General features: G+C 27.8%; 1 protein-coding gene across 2 annotated transcripts in view; it reads left to right on the top strand.

Moving 5' to 3' along the window:
* LOC142328638 (uncharacterized) overlaps nucleotides 1–15,751 on the top strand; it is a 793,215-nt gene that overhangs the window by 641,832 nt on the left and 135,632 nt on the right. For both annotated transcript variants that reach the window (XM_075372498.1, XM_075372497.1), the window contains one exon: nucleotides 14,474–14,632. In XM_075372498.1, coding sequence (XP_075228613.1) covers nucleotides 14,474–14,632 — 159 coding nt within the window. The remainder of the gene's footprint in view (nucleotides 1–14,473; nucleotides 14,633–15,751) is intronic.

The following is a 15,751-nucleotide window of genomic DNA, read 5'->3' as shown; positions in this document are numbered from 1 at the left end:
GCTACATAAAAGCGGTCCGCATTAAAAAGTATTTTGCAGGAAATCAGCGTCTCGATAAAATGAAAATGTTACCGGCAGACAAAAAAAAATAAAAAAAATAACCTGAAAATAATACCAAGGGATTTATATTTTTTATTTTCATTTAAAAAATTTGTTAATACTAGATTTTATGGTTATTGAATTTTTTTTGGAATTTAAATTGATTCCTTTATTTTTATTAATTTTAGATGGTATTCAATCTCTTGTCGTTCTCTACAGAGAAACGTCTGTAGTAACAGACGAATAGCTTCAAATATCCATTCTTTTAAATGTTCCGATTTTATTGTTTGAACAAAAAACAATTTTGTGTCTCATATTTCCAGCAATGAAATTCCAGAATTAAGATCAAGAGACCATGGAGGCCAAGATATCCATATTTCTCATCCGACCGATCGCTGAGGAAATGTTCGTTTTTTCAGCGATCCCGCACGAATGTAACAAAATTTGGAGAACCTCCTTCTAATCGGAGACTGGAATTCTCCAGTATTTGGGGCACTGAGTACCCTTCTAATATATCCACAAAGTTGTTTCCCGTTACAGTATTATCGGAAAAATGTGACCGGTTAACTCTTTCGTATAATTGCTCATTACACATTAACTTTAAGGGATTCACGTTGATGTTCCACATTGATACGTAGGGGTTCTGTACCCCATATTCGAATATTCTGTGAACATAATAGTCCCAAACATGAAACATAGCTTTACTCTGAAATAATAAACTTGTCTAAAAACTCCTGAAGTGTAAAATGTTTGTTGTGAATTCAGAAAGTTAAATTTTTTCCTACGAATTAAATTTATGTTTACATCTGAATTTTTGTAGTCGGTGAAGTGTAGTTGATTTTTTTTTTAATTTTGTGAGCAACTGTCGCCTAACACCGATTTTTTTGTGCTACGTTATAATTTATTTGTACAGCTTCAAGGGTATCGTTAGACACTGATGGTCATCGAGTCGTTCAGTGTACTGTTGCCCGTTTATGTGAACTGTTTGACTGTCGGCGATATTATGTTCCGTTGGTGGTCATCGAAAATGACGGTAATGTAACCGATTCTTATAAAACTATAAACACATTTAGTCTTTTTCTGCACCGTAATCATGGTCATTAACGAGATACGAGATTTATACGGCTATTGAACTCGTAAAGAAGCAGTTATGGCCTGGTATTTCAACTTTTTTAAGTATCGAAAACTTGGATAATTTGTCTTAATTTTGTTTATATATAAGGGTTTGTTCCAAAATTATGACTATTTAAAACCTCACCATTACAAGCATTCTGTAAATAAATGACGTAAAATTAATACTATCGTTTAATTAAATTTGATGACATGAATTGTATTTTGTTTTATACTTTCAAGTCTTAACGACTATTTTTCTTGACGGTTCGCGTGAAATATTTGGAATATCAAAACGATACGAGGTTATATAACTACGATATAATATTAAACAGTGATTGCAACGAACAGAAAAAATAAATTATCTTAAAATTGTTTATCTAATATAATAATTCTTCTTTTTGAATATATTCCACTTAGTTGTTTATAAGAAACTAATTATGTAATCATCAGATTAATTTATTTTGCGTATTAAATGAAGAAGCATTGATTGTATTTTGTTAAAATTAAGGCTTGAATTATGTTAAAAATTACAAGTCGAATTTAAAATTCGCTAATTTTTTTTTAGTCTGCTAAAATCAAAATAAAGGGGTTGTTAAACAGAGGTAAAAACATAATCGTGAAATGAGGTAAATATTAAGAAAACTTTAAAAGGTACTATGCAAAGATATAATAAGATAATGGAGGGAAAAAATGAAACTGGCTCAACTTGGAAAAGTAAAGGCTCGTTTTTAAATAACCGCATTAGGTAATGTTAGTAATGATTATTTTGTTTTCATATAGAAAAATGCTAAAAAAAATGTAGGTTATCTGTTTATTTCCTAATTAATGATTATCTCGAACAAAAATAAAAATTTTAGAAATTACAATAGTGACTTCTTTTAATATACCCGATTTTATAATACTCAACGATAAAAAAGCTCATATTTCCAGTTGACCCAGACCTTATAATCATAAGAATGTTCATCTTTTAATCTTTGTACGGGCGGTTCAATCGTATTGTTATTTTACGCAATAATTATAAATCATGTATTTTTTTGTGTTGACTTGTAATTAATCTTTATGAAATTACTATTTTTTAAATCTGATAAAAAATAATTTTTTTCTATAAATTTTTTCCCGTTAAAATTATTGTCATTCCAATTCCTTTTTTATTGTAAAAATAAAAATGTGCTTCTTCGGGTCATATTCATGCCTTCTTTCTTACGTGTAATCGGTAATTTGGCAATTTAAAAATACTTAAACATAATTTTATGTATAATAACAGTGATTTTATTTGTAGCATGAAAAATAATAATATACTTTCTACTTGTTTCTTCTCTTTGATACAAGGAAATAAGAAAACAATTGTATATTTAAATATTATTTATTATTTAATGTCAATGTATAAAAAAGCGTATTCTATTATATAGCTAATTTGATGTGTTACTGAAAATTATTTTTATAGTAATAATAATTTATTTACTACGAGTGTATCGTAAAATGTGTACCCTGTTAAATGATTTCATGTTTAGATTAATATATATTAACAATGTTTGTACCGTTATGACCCATAATTTGATCGATTTCGTTTGACATTTTAAAGATACCAGATTTTATTCAGTTGTTGAATTGGGAGTTCTAATACAATCGTCCATCCTTTATTCGTGTAGGTAAAATCGTTTGTTGAAAATAATTTTTTTTAATCTCCCTGGATTGTCGAGCTTAATATTCTAAGCTCGACAAGTACATATAAGTACATATTCGTACTTATTTACACCCAGTCACAGAATGAAAAACGGGAAATAGTATGAAAGAGCTGTTACCGTTACCGGTCCGTTTATCTCGAAACGTGAACCTTCCGTACGGGAAACCAAGGGCTAATCGTCTGTTCCATCCGTATACAATTATTTTATGAATAAACTTGAAAAAAGTTGTTTATTTATACACAAATTAATTGTCTCAAATTATTAATATGGTTCTAGAATATGTAAGCATCTCATTCGAATCAAACTTAACCGATTTATAGTACATTTTTAAACTTTCACATACTCGTACTGCACGATTTTAAGGATGGGGTGTATATTTTAAGAAAACCTGAGTATTTTTTCTCAGATTCTCTGTGTCTTAATTACCACAAATTTTTTTCACGTCAACTTCATCGGAAATCGCAATAATACCGTTTTTCAACCCCCCAAATTAACCCTCCACCATCCCCGCTCACGCATTTATATTTTTTTACGTCTGTTATAAGTCCCTTTACCATTTCCATTTATAAAAGTCCTGGTAACATTTTTTTCCTCTTCTAAATGAGTTATTTCGATCGGTCTATATAGAATAAACTATTTAACTATCTACGCAAAATTCTACTTTTTTTAAGATTGAATTATCCATGTTAAACTAGATATAAAAACTTTTATTAATAGTTAGTCCAAATCACGTATGCGCTTTAGTTTAGGTGAAACATATTTTAATCGGATGACAGACCATTAAATTGTAAATTTTATATATAAAGGTAGTTATTAAATATTATATTACCGGTATTTTTTATTATACGTGATGATATGTTAACACGTATAATTTATTAGATATTAACCGTGGATGCATTATAATCACATACTGAGAAAATCGAATGGTTGTGAATCAACGAGTTGCAGTTCCGCCAACAGCGGTTATCTCTAGAGAATCGGTTACCATATCCTTGTAGCGTGACGCAGAGCGACGTTACTAGATAGAGTTATAAATCAAGGGTGTAAAATTTAACCTGTAACATAACATTTATTTCAGTTTTAAATTGTACGCTTCGATATGCATAAACGCCTTAAAGGGTTAACATTTTATCACTTGGCCTTTCATACTTTCATTTAAATTAATATGTTTTTATTTATAGTCCGTTGTCATAATATATTTTATTATTAATCTATTGTATTCTTTATTTTCTTTTTTCTAATAAAATGAAAAATTGCAGGTCATTTTGTTCCTTAAAGAAAATTATAAATAATGTATTGATACTTTATTAATTGAAATAACGGATATCTATTTTTGTGAGACTTAAAAGTAGTTTATTTAGAGGTAATGTTGATATTTTATGTATTTACAGATCTAAAATTGTTTTGAAAATCAATTTAAGTTGTTTTAATTCAAGTTGTTTTCTCTTACCCTTATTGTGTTTTTATTTATGTTTAGTATTCTTACAGAAAGCTCTTCTTCATCAGAAAGGTTTGTTTTTTAAATAAAATTTAATAAAGAAGGTAATTTAAAATATTACTAACTGTAGAGAAATTTGTTTATCATCTCAGCCATTGATATAAAATGAACTGCTATTAGAATCTCTTGAAATATAATAAAATTGTTTTCTTGCAAATAATGAATATACAAAATGCTAACAAAGAATGGCAACTCTTAAACATAGACAAATGAAATTTAGAAAATACTCTTTCCTCAAAACGTTATTATTTTCGGTATGTGTTCTATCACAGCTCCAAGATCCCGTAGGGAGAAGAGGTTGACTCAAAACTTTTAAATAGAAGGGGTAGGGTTATGAGTCATCATTTTAAAGGGCATTGAAAAACAAAAACCTAAGTATAACAAACATTGGGTATAACAATCCTTAACAAAATGACTACCATTTAATTTTTTTTCCAGCTAGTTTCAAAAATGTTTACAGTACCTCTTGAATAACTTCAACAGGGCCATAACGACGGGACGCCATAAAAAAAATTATAGCAAGTTCCTACCTTGAAACGATTCATTTTCTGTATGAGATCACTACTTGGGATGAAACGTAGGCCACAAAACTAACTGTAATGAAAAACGTTAAATGATTACCATTTTGGTTAAGGTTCATTGCTAACTAATGTAATTTTGATATTCAGTAGATTTTTATAAAAAAATTCAAGAAAGTTTGAAGACTTGGATTGGAGAATAGTACATAATATAGCAATCCTATAATGATCACCATTAATGCACGAGTACGAAGTAAATTACGACACTCGCCAAAACTCGTGTCGTAAACTTTGCAGAAGTGCATTAATGACCATTATAAATAGTTCCATACCGTACTATTTCTATGGCTGAGAAAATATTGGGATTATTAATTTAATTTAATGATCGAATACATTATTTCGGAATATATTTTTTTAAATTTCAAAAATTACATCTGTGGCCACAGGTTATTTAGTCATAAGTTCTGCATTTTCTTTAATATCTAACGCTGTTAAAAACATTTCTTCCTTAGAAAATGATATAATTAACAAATGGATAAACAGTGTATTATAAAAACTTAATTACTTGTGGTGTCCTTTCAAATTAACCTCTGCTTGCCAACTACTAAATTAGATTAAACTCAAAATAAAAATAAAAAAACAGCTGTTAAATTAAACAATACCCGCTTCTGATTGGTCAGCGCTTGAAAAGAGTTGGCTTTTGATCGGTTGAACACCTATATCATAATGAAAATCTGTTTCATAATGACCTTCATTATGATACAGGTTTCAGCCGCGTAATTCAAAGCCGCGTTATAATATAGCCGTAGAAAAATATCTTTTATATTGCTAACATCTTTTGATCTCCTGCTCATTGTCATTTTTTAAGTCGTTTTTATGATTTTTTTTTATCAAGTCGCAGATTTTTCATCATTGCATTTTTTGCGAGTACTTTTTTACACATCGGCAGGACTTTATGTATCAATATTTGAAATAAAATACAATTTTTTTTTTTATACGTAAAATAAAATAAATTTATAAACTATAAAAAATCTTGACGAAATAATAGTTTATCAACTCTTTAATTTATACAATATTTAAATTAGCGTCAATTTAAGAATTAGAATGAATTTTTTTAAATTCAGAGATAATTTTTGGAATTTGAAAGTTTAAAAAAATTGAAAAAATTACTTTTTATTTAATTTGGTTTTTTCAAGTCATTTTTATTCATGATTTTTTTGACTTTAATTATTAGTAATTAATTAAAATAACGGACTTGAATGATAACCGAAGCTTGTAAAATTAATTCAGGTGGTAATCAATTGAATAAAATTAATTATCTAACCTCAACAATAAATACAGGTAAATATTGTCATTTATTATGGCATATAACAATTTATTAAATAATAAATTTAAAAAAATGAAATAAATAAATTTATAATGAGTTAAATAATAATAATTTATTTATTATTTTGGTAATTTGGAATTTATTGGTAATATTTATTTATTGGTAAATATTGGCTATTTTAATTTTAAAAGGCTGCATACCGGACTGAAACGGTTGACCACTATCAAACTATATTTGTTATAATTCTTTGCTTCCCTTTCAGTTAAAATATGGTAACTTTATAATTATGTTATTGTTCCCGACGAGGTAGTTAGAGGCTATGGCACCCCTCGGAGCCGAGTTTATGTTTAGTCGCGGATCTGGCTCCAGGGGGCGGGGAAAAACTTTATAATTATATTTGTAATAAAATCACGTACCATCCCAAAATATTGTAATTTTTTTTACAATTTTGCTGATTGTACCATCTTAATCAATGTGTAATCCATTAGCAATTATTTAGGTTTACACTTATTTATTGTAAAAAAAATTAAAATAAAATGTTTAAAATTTAATTTCATTTAAATTTTTTTATTAAATAGTAATTTTTAAGATTGTAAAAGATATATTAATTTATTTAAAATGTAAATTTTTTAACATTGTTTATACTTTGATTATGTATATATTGCTGACCTGTAAAGAATTAAAATTTGTCTGATTGGTATGCACAAATATTCATTGTTTAGTTTATTTCTTACTGGAGTTTTTACTACATTAGATATCCAGAAACTTCTGAAATGTTTAAACAATTAATCAGTTAGTCATCAAAAATGTTATCAATATATATTACCATTTTATGGGATTCAAATAACTACGATTTTATCACATTATTAAATACAAATACCAAACTGGATACTTTTTCGTACCTCGGTGATCATTAAATAATTGATTTAGTGTAGTGATGAGTTTATATACTTTTCATTCTGTATTGGTACTCTTTTCGTATATTATAATTACATGACCCAAATAATAAAATCAATTATATTTATTTGTAATATGATGAAATGCGTTTAAATGAAAGATTTTCATAAATTTTTTCCGTTATTATTTTCATTTTTTTCTTTTCGGGATGGGGGTTATGTTAATTTAATTAATTAATTGCTACTCGAATTCGCCGAATTTTTTAGAAATAGCTTAGGTAAAACGGAGCCAACCGATAAGAATTTAATAGAAATTCGCGGTAAGAGAATCCAACCTATCAGGACCTTAGATTTAAAGATTTTTCACAACATCTACGTTTCCTATTATTGTTTGATTTCATCCCATAAAAATGAGTTGAAATCACTGTTTTATATTGAAACTGTTGGAATAAAATAAAAAAAAAGACCGATTAATTTCGTTGTCGGAAGTGTTAGAAATGGTAAATCGGAAAATCTTGAAGCTACAGTTTCCTAAGTACGTAAAAATTTGTATTAAAAAGGGAAAAGTTTCACTATTAATACTTTAGACTACAGATAAACAGTTGGATTTTAATAATAATATTTGTGTAAATGACATATTTTAAACCAATCCTAATTAAAATATTAATAGAATAATTAATTATAAATTGACATTATATAGATTAAATTAAAATTTAGATTCATTAAATATATTACGTAATAAATAAAGTGTTATATAGATAGGCCATAAATATCATAAAGTAGGTCTGAACTCGGTGGTAACTCTTTGTGCACATTGTATTATTGTATTAAGACGATGTGTTTTTCCCACGCAAAAGGAAATAATTTGCCGCTTCCTCAACAAACTACAAAAACCACCGACTGAGTGCTTATAACGACTTTACTCACGAACATTGAAACATGGCTTGATTACACCATGACATTAAATACAAATCATTAAACTAAAAACGAAAATTCTTCTTTAAAAGTGTATGCAAATGTTTCTTATATTAATTAAAAACATAATCTTGAGTTGTAGTAGATGTTACTTAAGATATCTTATTGTAGATTGTACATTTCTAAATTTTATATAGCAGGTTATCAAATTGTATTGATACATCTGGTTACAATTTCAGAATTAAAATTTATTTAAAAAAAAATATATATATATATATAATTTCAAGCCATACATTTTTCCTTTCCTTTTTTCCTGTTTAGCCTCCGTCAATCACCGTTCAGCGGATGAATGAGGATGATATGTATGGGTGTAAGTGAAGTGTAGTCTTGTACAGTCTCAGGTCAACCGTTTCTGAGATGTGTGGTTAATTGAAACTACACATTTTTCCTGCCAGTTAATAAACTGGTGTAATAAATTTCTTATTCGCGTTTTTTTTTGTTTTTTTTACTTCAGTGTATTTTTTATAGGTTATCTTCAATTATTTTCTATGCTTATATGTACCATTATCTTTCTCTTACAGCAGCCTACAATTGTTTTCAGTAGATCTGTTTCCGTAGATTTTTAGAATGTTTCCGTAGATTTTTCAGTTACCAAATTAACTAAATCTGGTTTTTTTAATCTTGAATTGATTCACTATGCATCCAGTAATTGTGGAAGTTTCATGTATTCCAACTGTCCTCAGAAGTTGAGGACATAGGTAGAATACATGCGATATCTGTTGATTTCTTAGCTAAGAAGGAATTCCAGATAATGAACGAGTTGATGTGGGCCGCAGTGTAAGCTTACTTTTAGACGAATTTCAAGAATGCTGCTTATTCTAACTGTACATGCTTTGTGAAAGTGGATTGTAGACAACTTGGTATAATGAGAGGTCGGTTGACCGTTAACGGTAATAAATTCTTGCGTTAAAGTAGCGTTTTATATAGTGGAAATCATCAGTGCGAGAGGGTGTTATGAAGAAGTGGTCAATCGTCGTAGAAGATACCAGGTTAACGTATGGGTAGTTATGTTATCTTATTTTCCTTGAATAACTGCGCTTAACGGTTTATCAGATTCTTGTTAATTATTACATTATGGGCGGATTTTTTTTATAGAATCGGCAGATGACGATGTGGTTAAAATTTTAAAATGTTTCTAATTCTTGTAGTAAACGTATTTTCTTTGTCGTAATATATTTTCTTCTTTTTTTTTTAGGGGTGCTCTTTACAATTGCACCTAGATTACTTGAAATTCAGACATCTAAATTGTCGATTATTTGAAATATTTTTACTTTTGTCTCTTTACAATCCTGTATCATGATTTTCTATTTCTCCATATGACTTAAATTTTGTTGTGTGTACTTTTATGGCTGTCTTTTTCTTTACTTTCCCACAATATTTTTTTTCAATTTTTTAGGTAGATTTCATAAGAAAGCTACTTATTGTAATGGGTACCATGATTCAACTTACGGAAAATTTCGACATATCTTCGCGTTTCATACCCCCCAGACACCAAAACCATTGTCAGTTTAATAGTTTATATATATACATTTTTTTTTTTTTCACTTTCTTGTGGACACGATAAAATAAATGCCGTAATTTTGCGCCAATCACTTTCAAATTGTTCCTTAAAAATAACTCGTCCCAAAATCTCGGTCGAGTTCGTTAACGTCCAAAATTGGGCCATGGGGTTGGAAATTGGGGAGGCTTTTTCGAAAACAAAATATCGCTATAACTTTCTTATTAAGTAAAGTATGGAATTCGTTTAAAGTTCCAACTATTCTTTGGATAAGGGCCTAAAACTTATCTAAGTAATTTATTTTGATGCCACCAACCATAGGCCCAGGAGATGGAAAAAAATGGGGTTTCGTAGACAAAAAAAAATCATACCTCTCTTAATAGGCACAGTATCGAATCGGTTTAAACTGCTCGTTAGCCCTCTAAACATTACCTAAAACTTTTGTCGGAAACAATTTTTGATATGTAACCATTGTCGTATTTAGTAAATTTGAAGTTTTTCTTAACTTTAAGGTGGAAATCTTCTTTATCCTCTACTTAGCACCGGTGAAATTTACCTCCGCCTTCCGGCATGCCGAAAGGGATTTTTTATGAATGTTAAGCTGTATAAGTTTTTTTTAGGTGAAATTGAATTACGTTTTATTACTATCAAATACTATCGTTGGTAAATAATGTAAACTCCTTTACTAATATGGTGGAGCAGTATTTAATTCAATATATTTAATATTTTTTAGGGTGTCCCACCCTACAAAATTCTGGGGAATGGTGGGTTTTTTACTTATTGAAACCAAAGTCTGTTCTCGGATGGTTCTTTAATTTTGTATTAAAAAACATATTTGTTACCTATATTTATGCTTGTTGACGCTGTATCATTGATTAACGTTGTCATAAAATGTATTTTTATTGGTAGAATTAATCTTAAAGAATTGTGGGTAAGATGAATGAATACCCACTGCATAGAAAGAACCTTGAAACACTTAATCGTTTCTTACTACCCATTCCTTTTTCTGTTGATCTCCTTTTCGCTGGGATATTCTGCAGCTTTTTGACCAGATATCCATTTAATTCGTCGAACAAGTAAGAATATGATAGTTTTGCCGTTGATTTTTTTCTACATAAAATCTCTCTTTACATAGACCTGTCTTACTTTGCTTTATCTAATCCTTTCGTTGTCTCTGCTTAACTTTACGGGTTAAATAACAAAATTACAATTCTTGATGGATATTTTACTTCTAATTTATAGTTTTCAGTACTTTTCTTTTTAATATATTTCATTACTTTTGTTTCTTAATCTAATCGTTTCGAAATTAAATCTATGTTTAAATTTAATAGTATATAACAATATCTAATCAATTCTTTTTTTAGTTTCATTTTTGATTAATTTTTGCATTATATTTCAAAATTAATGTTTTTTCGAGTACATTAAAAAACAAAGGGAGTGAGAACGTTTGGCATTTCGAATGACTACATAGCTTATCATATTACTTGAAACTAATTTGCATAAATTGATTTAGGTATAAAATTTACCGATCGATACGTGGTTTTAATCTTTTTAAAAAGTCTATTTTAAAGTAAATTTGAAATATGAAATTAATTTGCTGGATTATTGTTTTCGTTTTGTTGCATAAGGATTAGTAGAGTTATATCTCGATAGAATAACGTTGGTATTTGTAGTGTTTACAAAATGAATTGTTAAATTTACCACAATATAAATAACTATTTTTGGTCAGTTTTATTGAAAACGTTTGTATTCTGATCTCCAGTCGTCCATTTTACTAAGCATTAAGGTCTTGTATTAGAGAATATATTACACAATTATTGTCGGGTATGAATGTTTTCTTTTGCAGAATTAAAAATTCACCCACCTGCTTTATCCAAAGGACTTTAGAAAAGTAGTTATATAATTTTATAAATTTTAACTCTCATTTTGCTATTATTTAATCTAAAAATTTATACGTTAAAAAAAAATTGATGTATCATTGTGTGAAAATTTAATTTAAAAAATTGTAGAAGGAATATATTTCTTCAAATCGAAACGGATGCCACTTATTGTGTTATTTTTTAAGAATTATTGAAAATTTGATCAGTTGTCTAACTTCATAGCTATTCTAAATTATTATAACAATTATATATTGCTTAAATTGTTAAAAAAAACTTGTTTATGAAGTCATTTTATAATTTTATCACAGTTTTATGGTATAATTTAGTGTTTTAAAAGCTGGAAAAAATTCAAGACAAGTCAAGTATTACAGGAACAGTAAGTGAACTCAAACAAAAGATTGCAACCCAATATTAGCAAGAATGTCAATAATAATAATAATATGACGAGACGTAACAGGGAATCAAAATTTCAAGGAACCACTCAACTAAAATAAAATCATTAATAATCGAAACCATGAATAATTATAACCAAATAATGAAAAAAAGGCATTAAGTCACCGAGCATGTAAAGATGAAATTACTCTAATATTCCAACACAATCGGCTAATTTTATAAAAATAAAAAAAAAAAAAAAAACAGGATCAAAATTCACAAAAGTAACGTGAGTAATTACAACCAAATCATAAAAAAGAAATGGCATGTCACCGAGCACAATAAGAAATTAAATATTGAATAACAGGGTATCCCATCCTGGTATAAATTCAAATTTAAGTAGATAAAAAACTAATATAAATTTCCCCCAAATATACATTTTAAAAATAAAATAATAACAAAAATAGGCATGGTCAACATACGGCCCGAGGGCTGAATTCAGCCCGCGAAAAGTTTTAAAATATTCGCTTTTTTTTATAAGCAATGAGTAATGGAAAATACGGAAATTTAAAAAAATACTTGCAAGAATTATTTAGTAATCTTCAGCTCAACTTGTATTTGTGAACAAACTTTTTCTTTAATGAATATAAATAAAAGTAAAAAAAATTCCATAATAAAATTTTGTTTACTTCAATGAATCGTTTTTGTATTAAACATTACTTAATTTTATATTTCGTTCGGCCGTGAAAAAAGTTTTTTTTCCAATTCGGCCTGGAGGCAAAAACTGTTGGCTATGCTTGAACTAAACGCTAAAAAAAATTAACTAAAACTTGATGTATAACGGCAAATGCTGGTATAATGTTATTTAGTCCTAAAAAGTATAACTTCAATCACAAAAATGATTTGCAATAACTACTGAAAATAAACAAAACAATCATTAAGAACAAAAAATTAATAACTTAAAGTTAAATTTAATAATAAAGATCAAATTTTGTTATTTTTTGTATTATCTTTATATTGTAATTTGTTCATTAGATTTTTCTAATAATTATCATTCTCGAATAAGGAATTAAAGAAGTTTTTTTTAATATTAACGTTCCATGGTATTAGAAATATTGATTAAAAAAAATATTTTTTGCAGTTTTATTGGATTTTAATATCGATGGTCCCTTGTATTTTATAGTGTTATCTTAGCGGTGTATTACGTGTGTACCCGATCTTTTTTTAATAGGATGAACTATTAAGTGTTTCATCATCCATCACACGGTTGCGCTCGAGATACGGCATTTAAAATAGCTACAAACAGAAAATAAATCGAATAAAACTGTTTTTACAAATTGTCACTTTCACTGAAAATGTGAATGAAGCCTTTTGATTCGGCTAAAAAAATATAGGTTACAAATATAATCGCTTAAAATATAATTCTAAATTAGTACCATTTACAAATTATTTCCGTTTATATGAAAGAAGGAAGGAAGATAGTTAATTAATTATTAAATATTAATTTTATAATTTAAAAAAATATATATATATTCGTCATCGGATCCCAATTCTATGTGGAAACATAGATTTCTGTGAAAAATTTAATTAATGTTTTCTATGAACAGTCTTAAACGTTAATCATTTTGTGAAATTTTTCTTTCTGCATCTTTGATTTTTTTGCATTCGACAGTTTTTTTTTTTAGATCGGTGCCGTATCACGATTTTTAAATTCAACGTTACCGTGTTGTGAGATTTATTAGATGCTAAAAATTTCAAGAAAATAAATGTAAAAAAAATCACGTTTCGGTTCTAGAGTTTTAAATTTTTGTATCGATGCTGTGTTTTAAATTCCGATCCAGTACATATAAAAAAAAATGTTTAAATTGTGTCCGGACGTTCTCAGTTTTTGATTAAATTAGAATGACATGTATAGAAATATTGAAATTTCATTTCTAAATAATAATAGATTACGTTATTTATTATCGTTCAATTTACTGCAGTTATGCTTTATATGCTTTCTTTAAAACGAAAAATATTTATAAGAAAAAGAAATGTTTTACAATTTTATATCTTTTTTACTTCCTTGTACGACGTAAAGGAAGTATTGTGATAGCGAAAAATTTCGGTGTTCAGATTTCAACGGAAACGATTCCTGAATCCATTTTGTATAGTTTCGGCGTAACGTCTGTACGTATGAATGTAGCTCGCATAATTAAAAAACGATTAGCTGTATAGTACGTTGAAATTTTGGAAAAAAGTTTGGATTTTGGACTTTTTCTTAACTGCAGTAATAAGCCGTTATTGAGAGCTTTTCAACGATATATCATAAGTGGTACTTACTTTTATCGGTTCCAGATTTATAGCCAAATAAAATTTTAATTAATGAAATATTTGGATCTTGCAAGGGAAGGCACGCCGGTTCGAATCAGACTTTTTCTCCTTTTTGTTCATTTAAATATATTGATTTATTAATAATTATTATCCTGTGATTGTAAAAAAGGTTTTACAATAAATAATTCAATAATAACAATAAAAGAAATGAAAAAAATCAAAAGTTATTAGTGAAATAACATATTATGTACTTTTAAAAATATGTATATGTAATTTAATAGGCGTGGTGTCCGCATCACGATTTCTATTTTTTTATAAATTAATTGTAAAACAATAAATAATTTTTATTTTATTTTCAGGGCGAAAGCTCCGTCCAAAGTGCGAGTAACGTTTTTTGAGTCTGAAAAACCCTTAGTTGTCAGCTCGCCGGAACAGTCAGACGATTTGGATGCGCCGACGACAATGACTTCAGCTAGTCCATTACCTGACCACGCGCCCCCGTACAATAGACAAGCAAGGTATGTGTAAAGAATTATCTATCGTTCAGTAAAATATATTAAAATTTAAATATTTTTCGTTTATATACTTATCCGATTGTCTTTATTTTTCTAATGTATCTACTTTTTATTATTAGCATATAAAAAGGGTCCGAAAATAATGATATTAATTAGATAGATACATTATATATACGTGTGTGTGTGTGTGTGTGTGTGTATATATATATATATATATATATATATATATATGTATGTATGTGTATATTATACTAATTAAATTTTTACAGTTATTATTTCATAAGATTTCCGATGTTTTTTCTGTTTTTTAATTGGAATAAGAAAGATGTTTTTTTTTTTTTTTTTTTTTTATTAAGGTTATATTTTTTTGTAGCATCTAGTACAGTTATAGAAAATGTTAGACGGAACTTATTTTCATGTGCAATGAACTATGTAATAATGTAATAATTTTTGAGTCGTTAGTTAAGCATGATGATTTTCAGGGTTCAATAACCTCTCTATTTCTCTATTATTATTTTTCTCTTTTATATTATAAAAATACGTATTTGATTTAACCGGTCAGTCGTAGTAAAGTAGTAGTAAAGTAGTAAAGTATGTTGTTATTATTATTATTATTATTATTTGAAATTTACTTATCTTTGTATGTCTATAAAAATTAGGTTACCCTTCTCTTTTGAAATCTTTTTAAAACATTTTTATGGATTAGTAATAATTTTCATTGTTACCCTCATTTTTTAAAAATAATTTTTCTAAATTATAATCTATAAGGAGATCGAGTCAAGTGAATGATACGGAGATTTAAAAAAAAAAGTTTACTAGACTGATCGAATTTTTTTTTTCCTAATTAATATTATTAATTCTTAAGTGCATTAAATTTTTATCTGGTTTATTGTAATATGGACAAACTTCATATAAGTCGTAATTATTTATTTATGTTTTTTTTTATGATTAATTCACCATATAAGCTGGAAGCTTGTGGATGGGAATATGAAATGGAGATTTTGTAACATATGAAAAATGCCATGCCTGACCGGGATTCAAACCCGGGACCTCCGGAATAAAGGCCGAGACTCTACCAATCCGCTACGGAGATTAATATAATAATTAAGTGGACTTTTACTG

Source organism: Lycorma delicatula, chromosome 8, assembly GCF_047948215.1.
Source record: "Lycorma delicatula isolate Av1 chromosome 8, ASM4794821v1, whole genome shotgun sequence".
NCBI lineage: Eukaryota > Metazoa > Arthropoda > Insecta > Hemiptera > Fulgoridae > Lycorma > Lycorma delicatula.
Note: the sequence above shows the minus strand (reverse complement) of the source record. Positions and strands in the feature narration are given on the sequence as shown.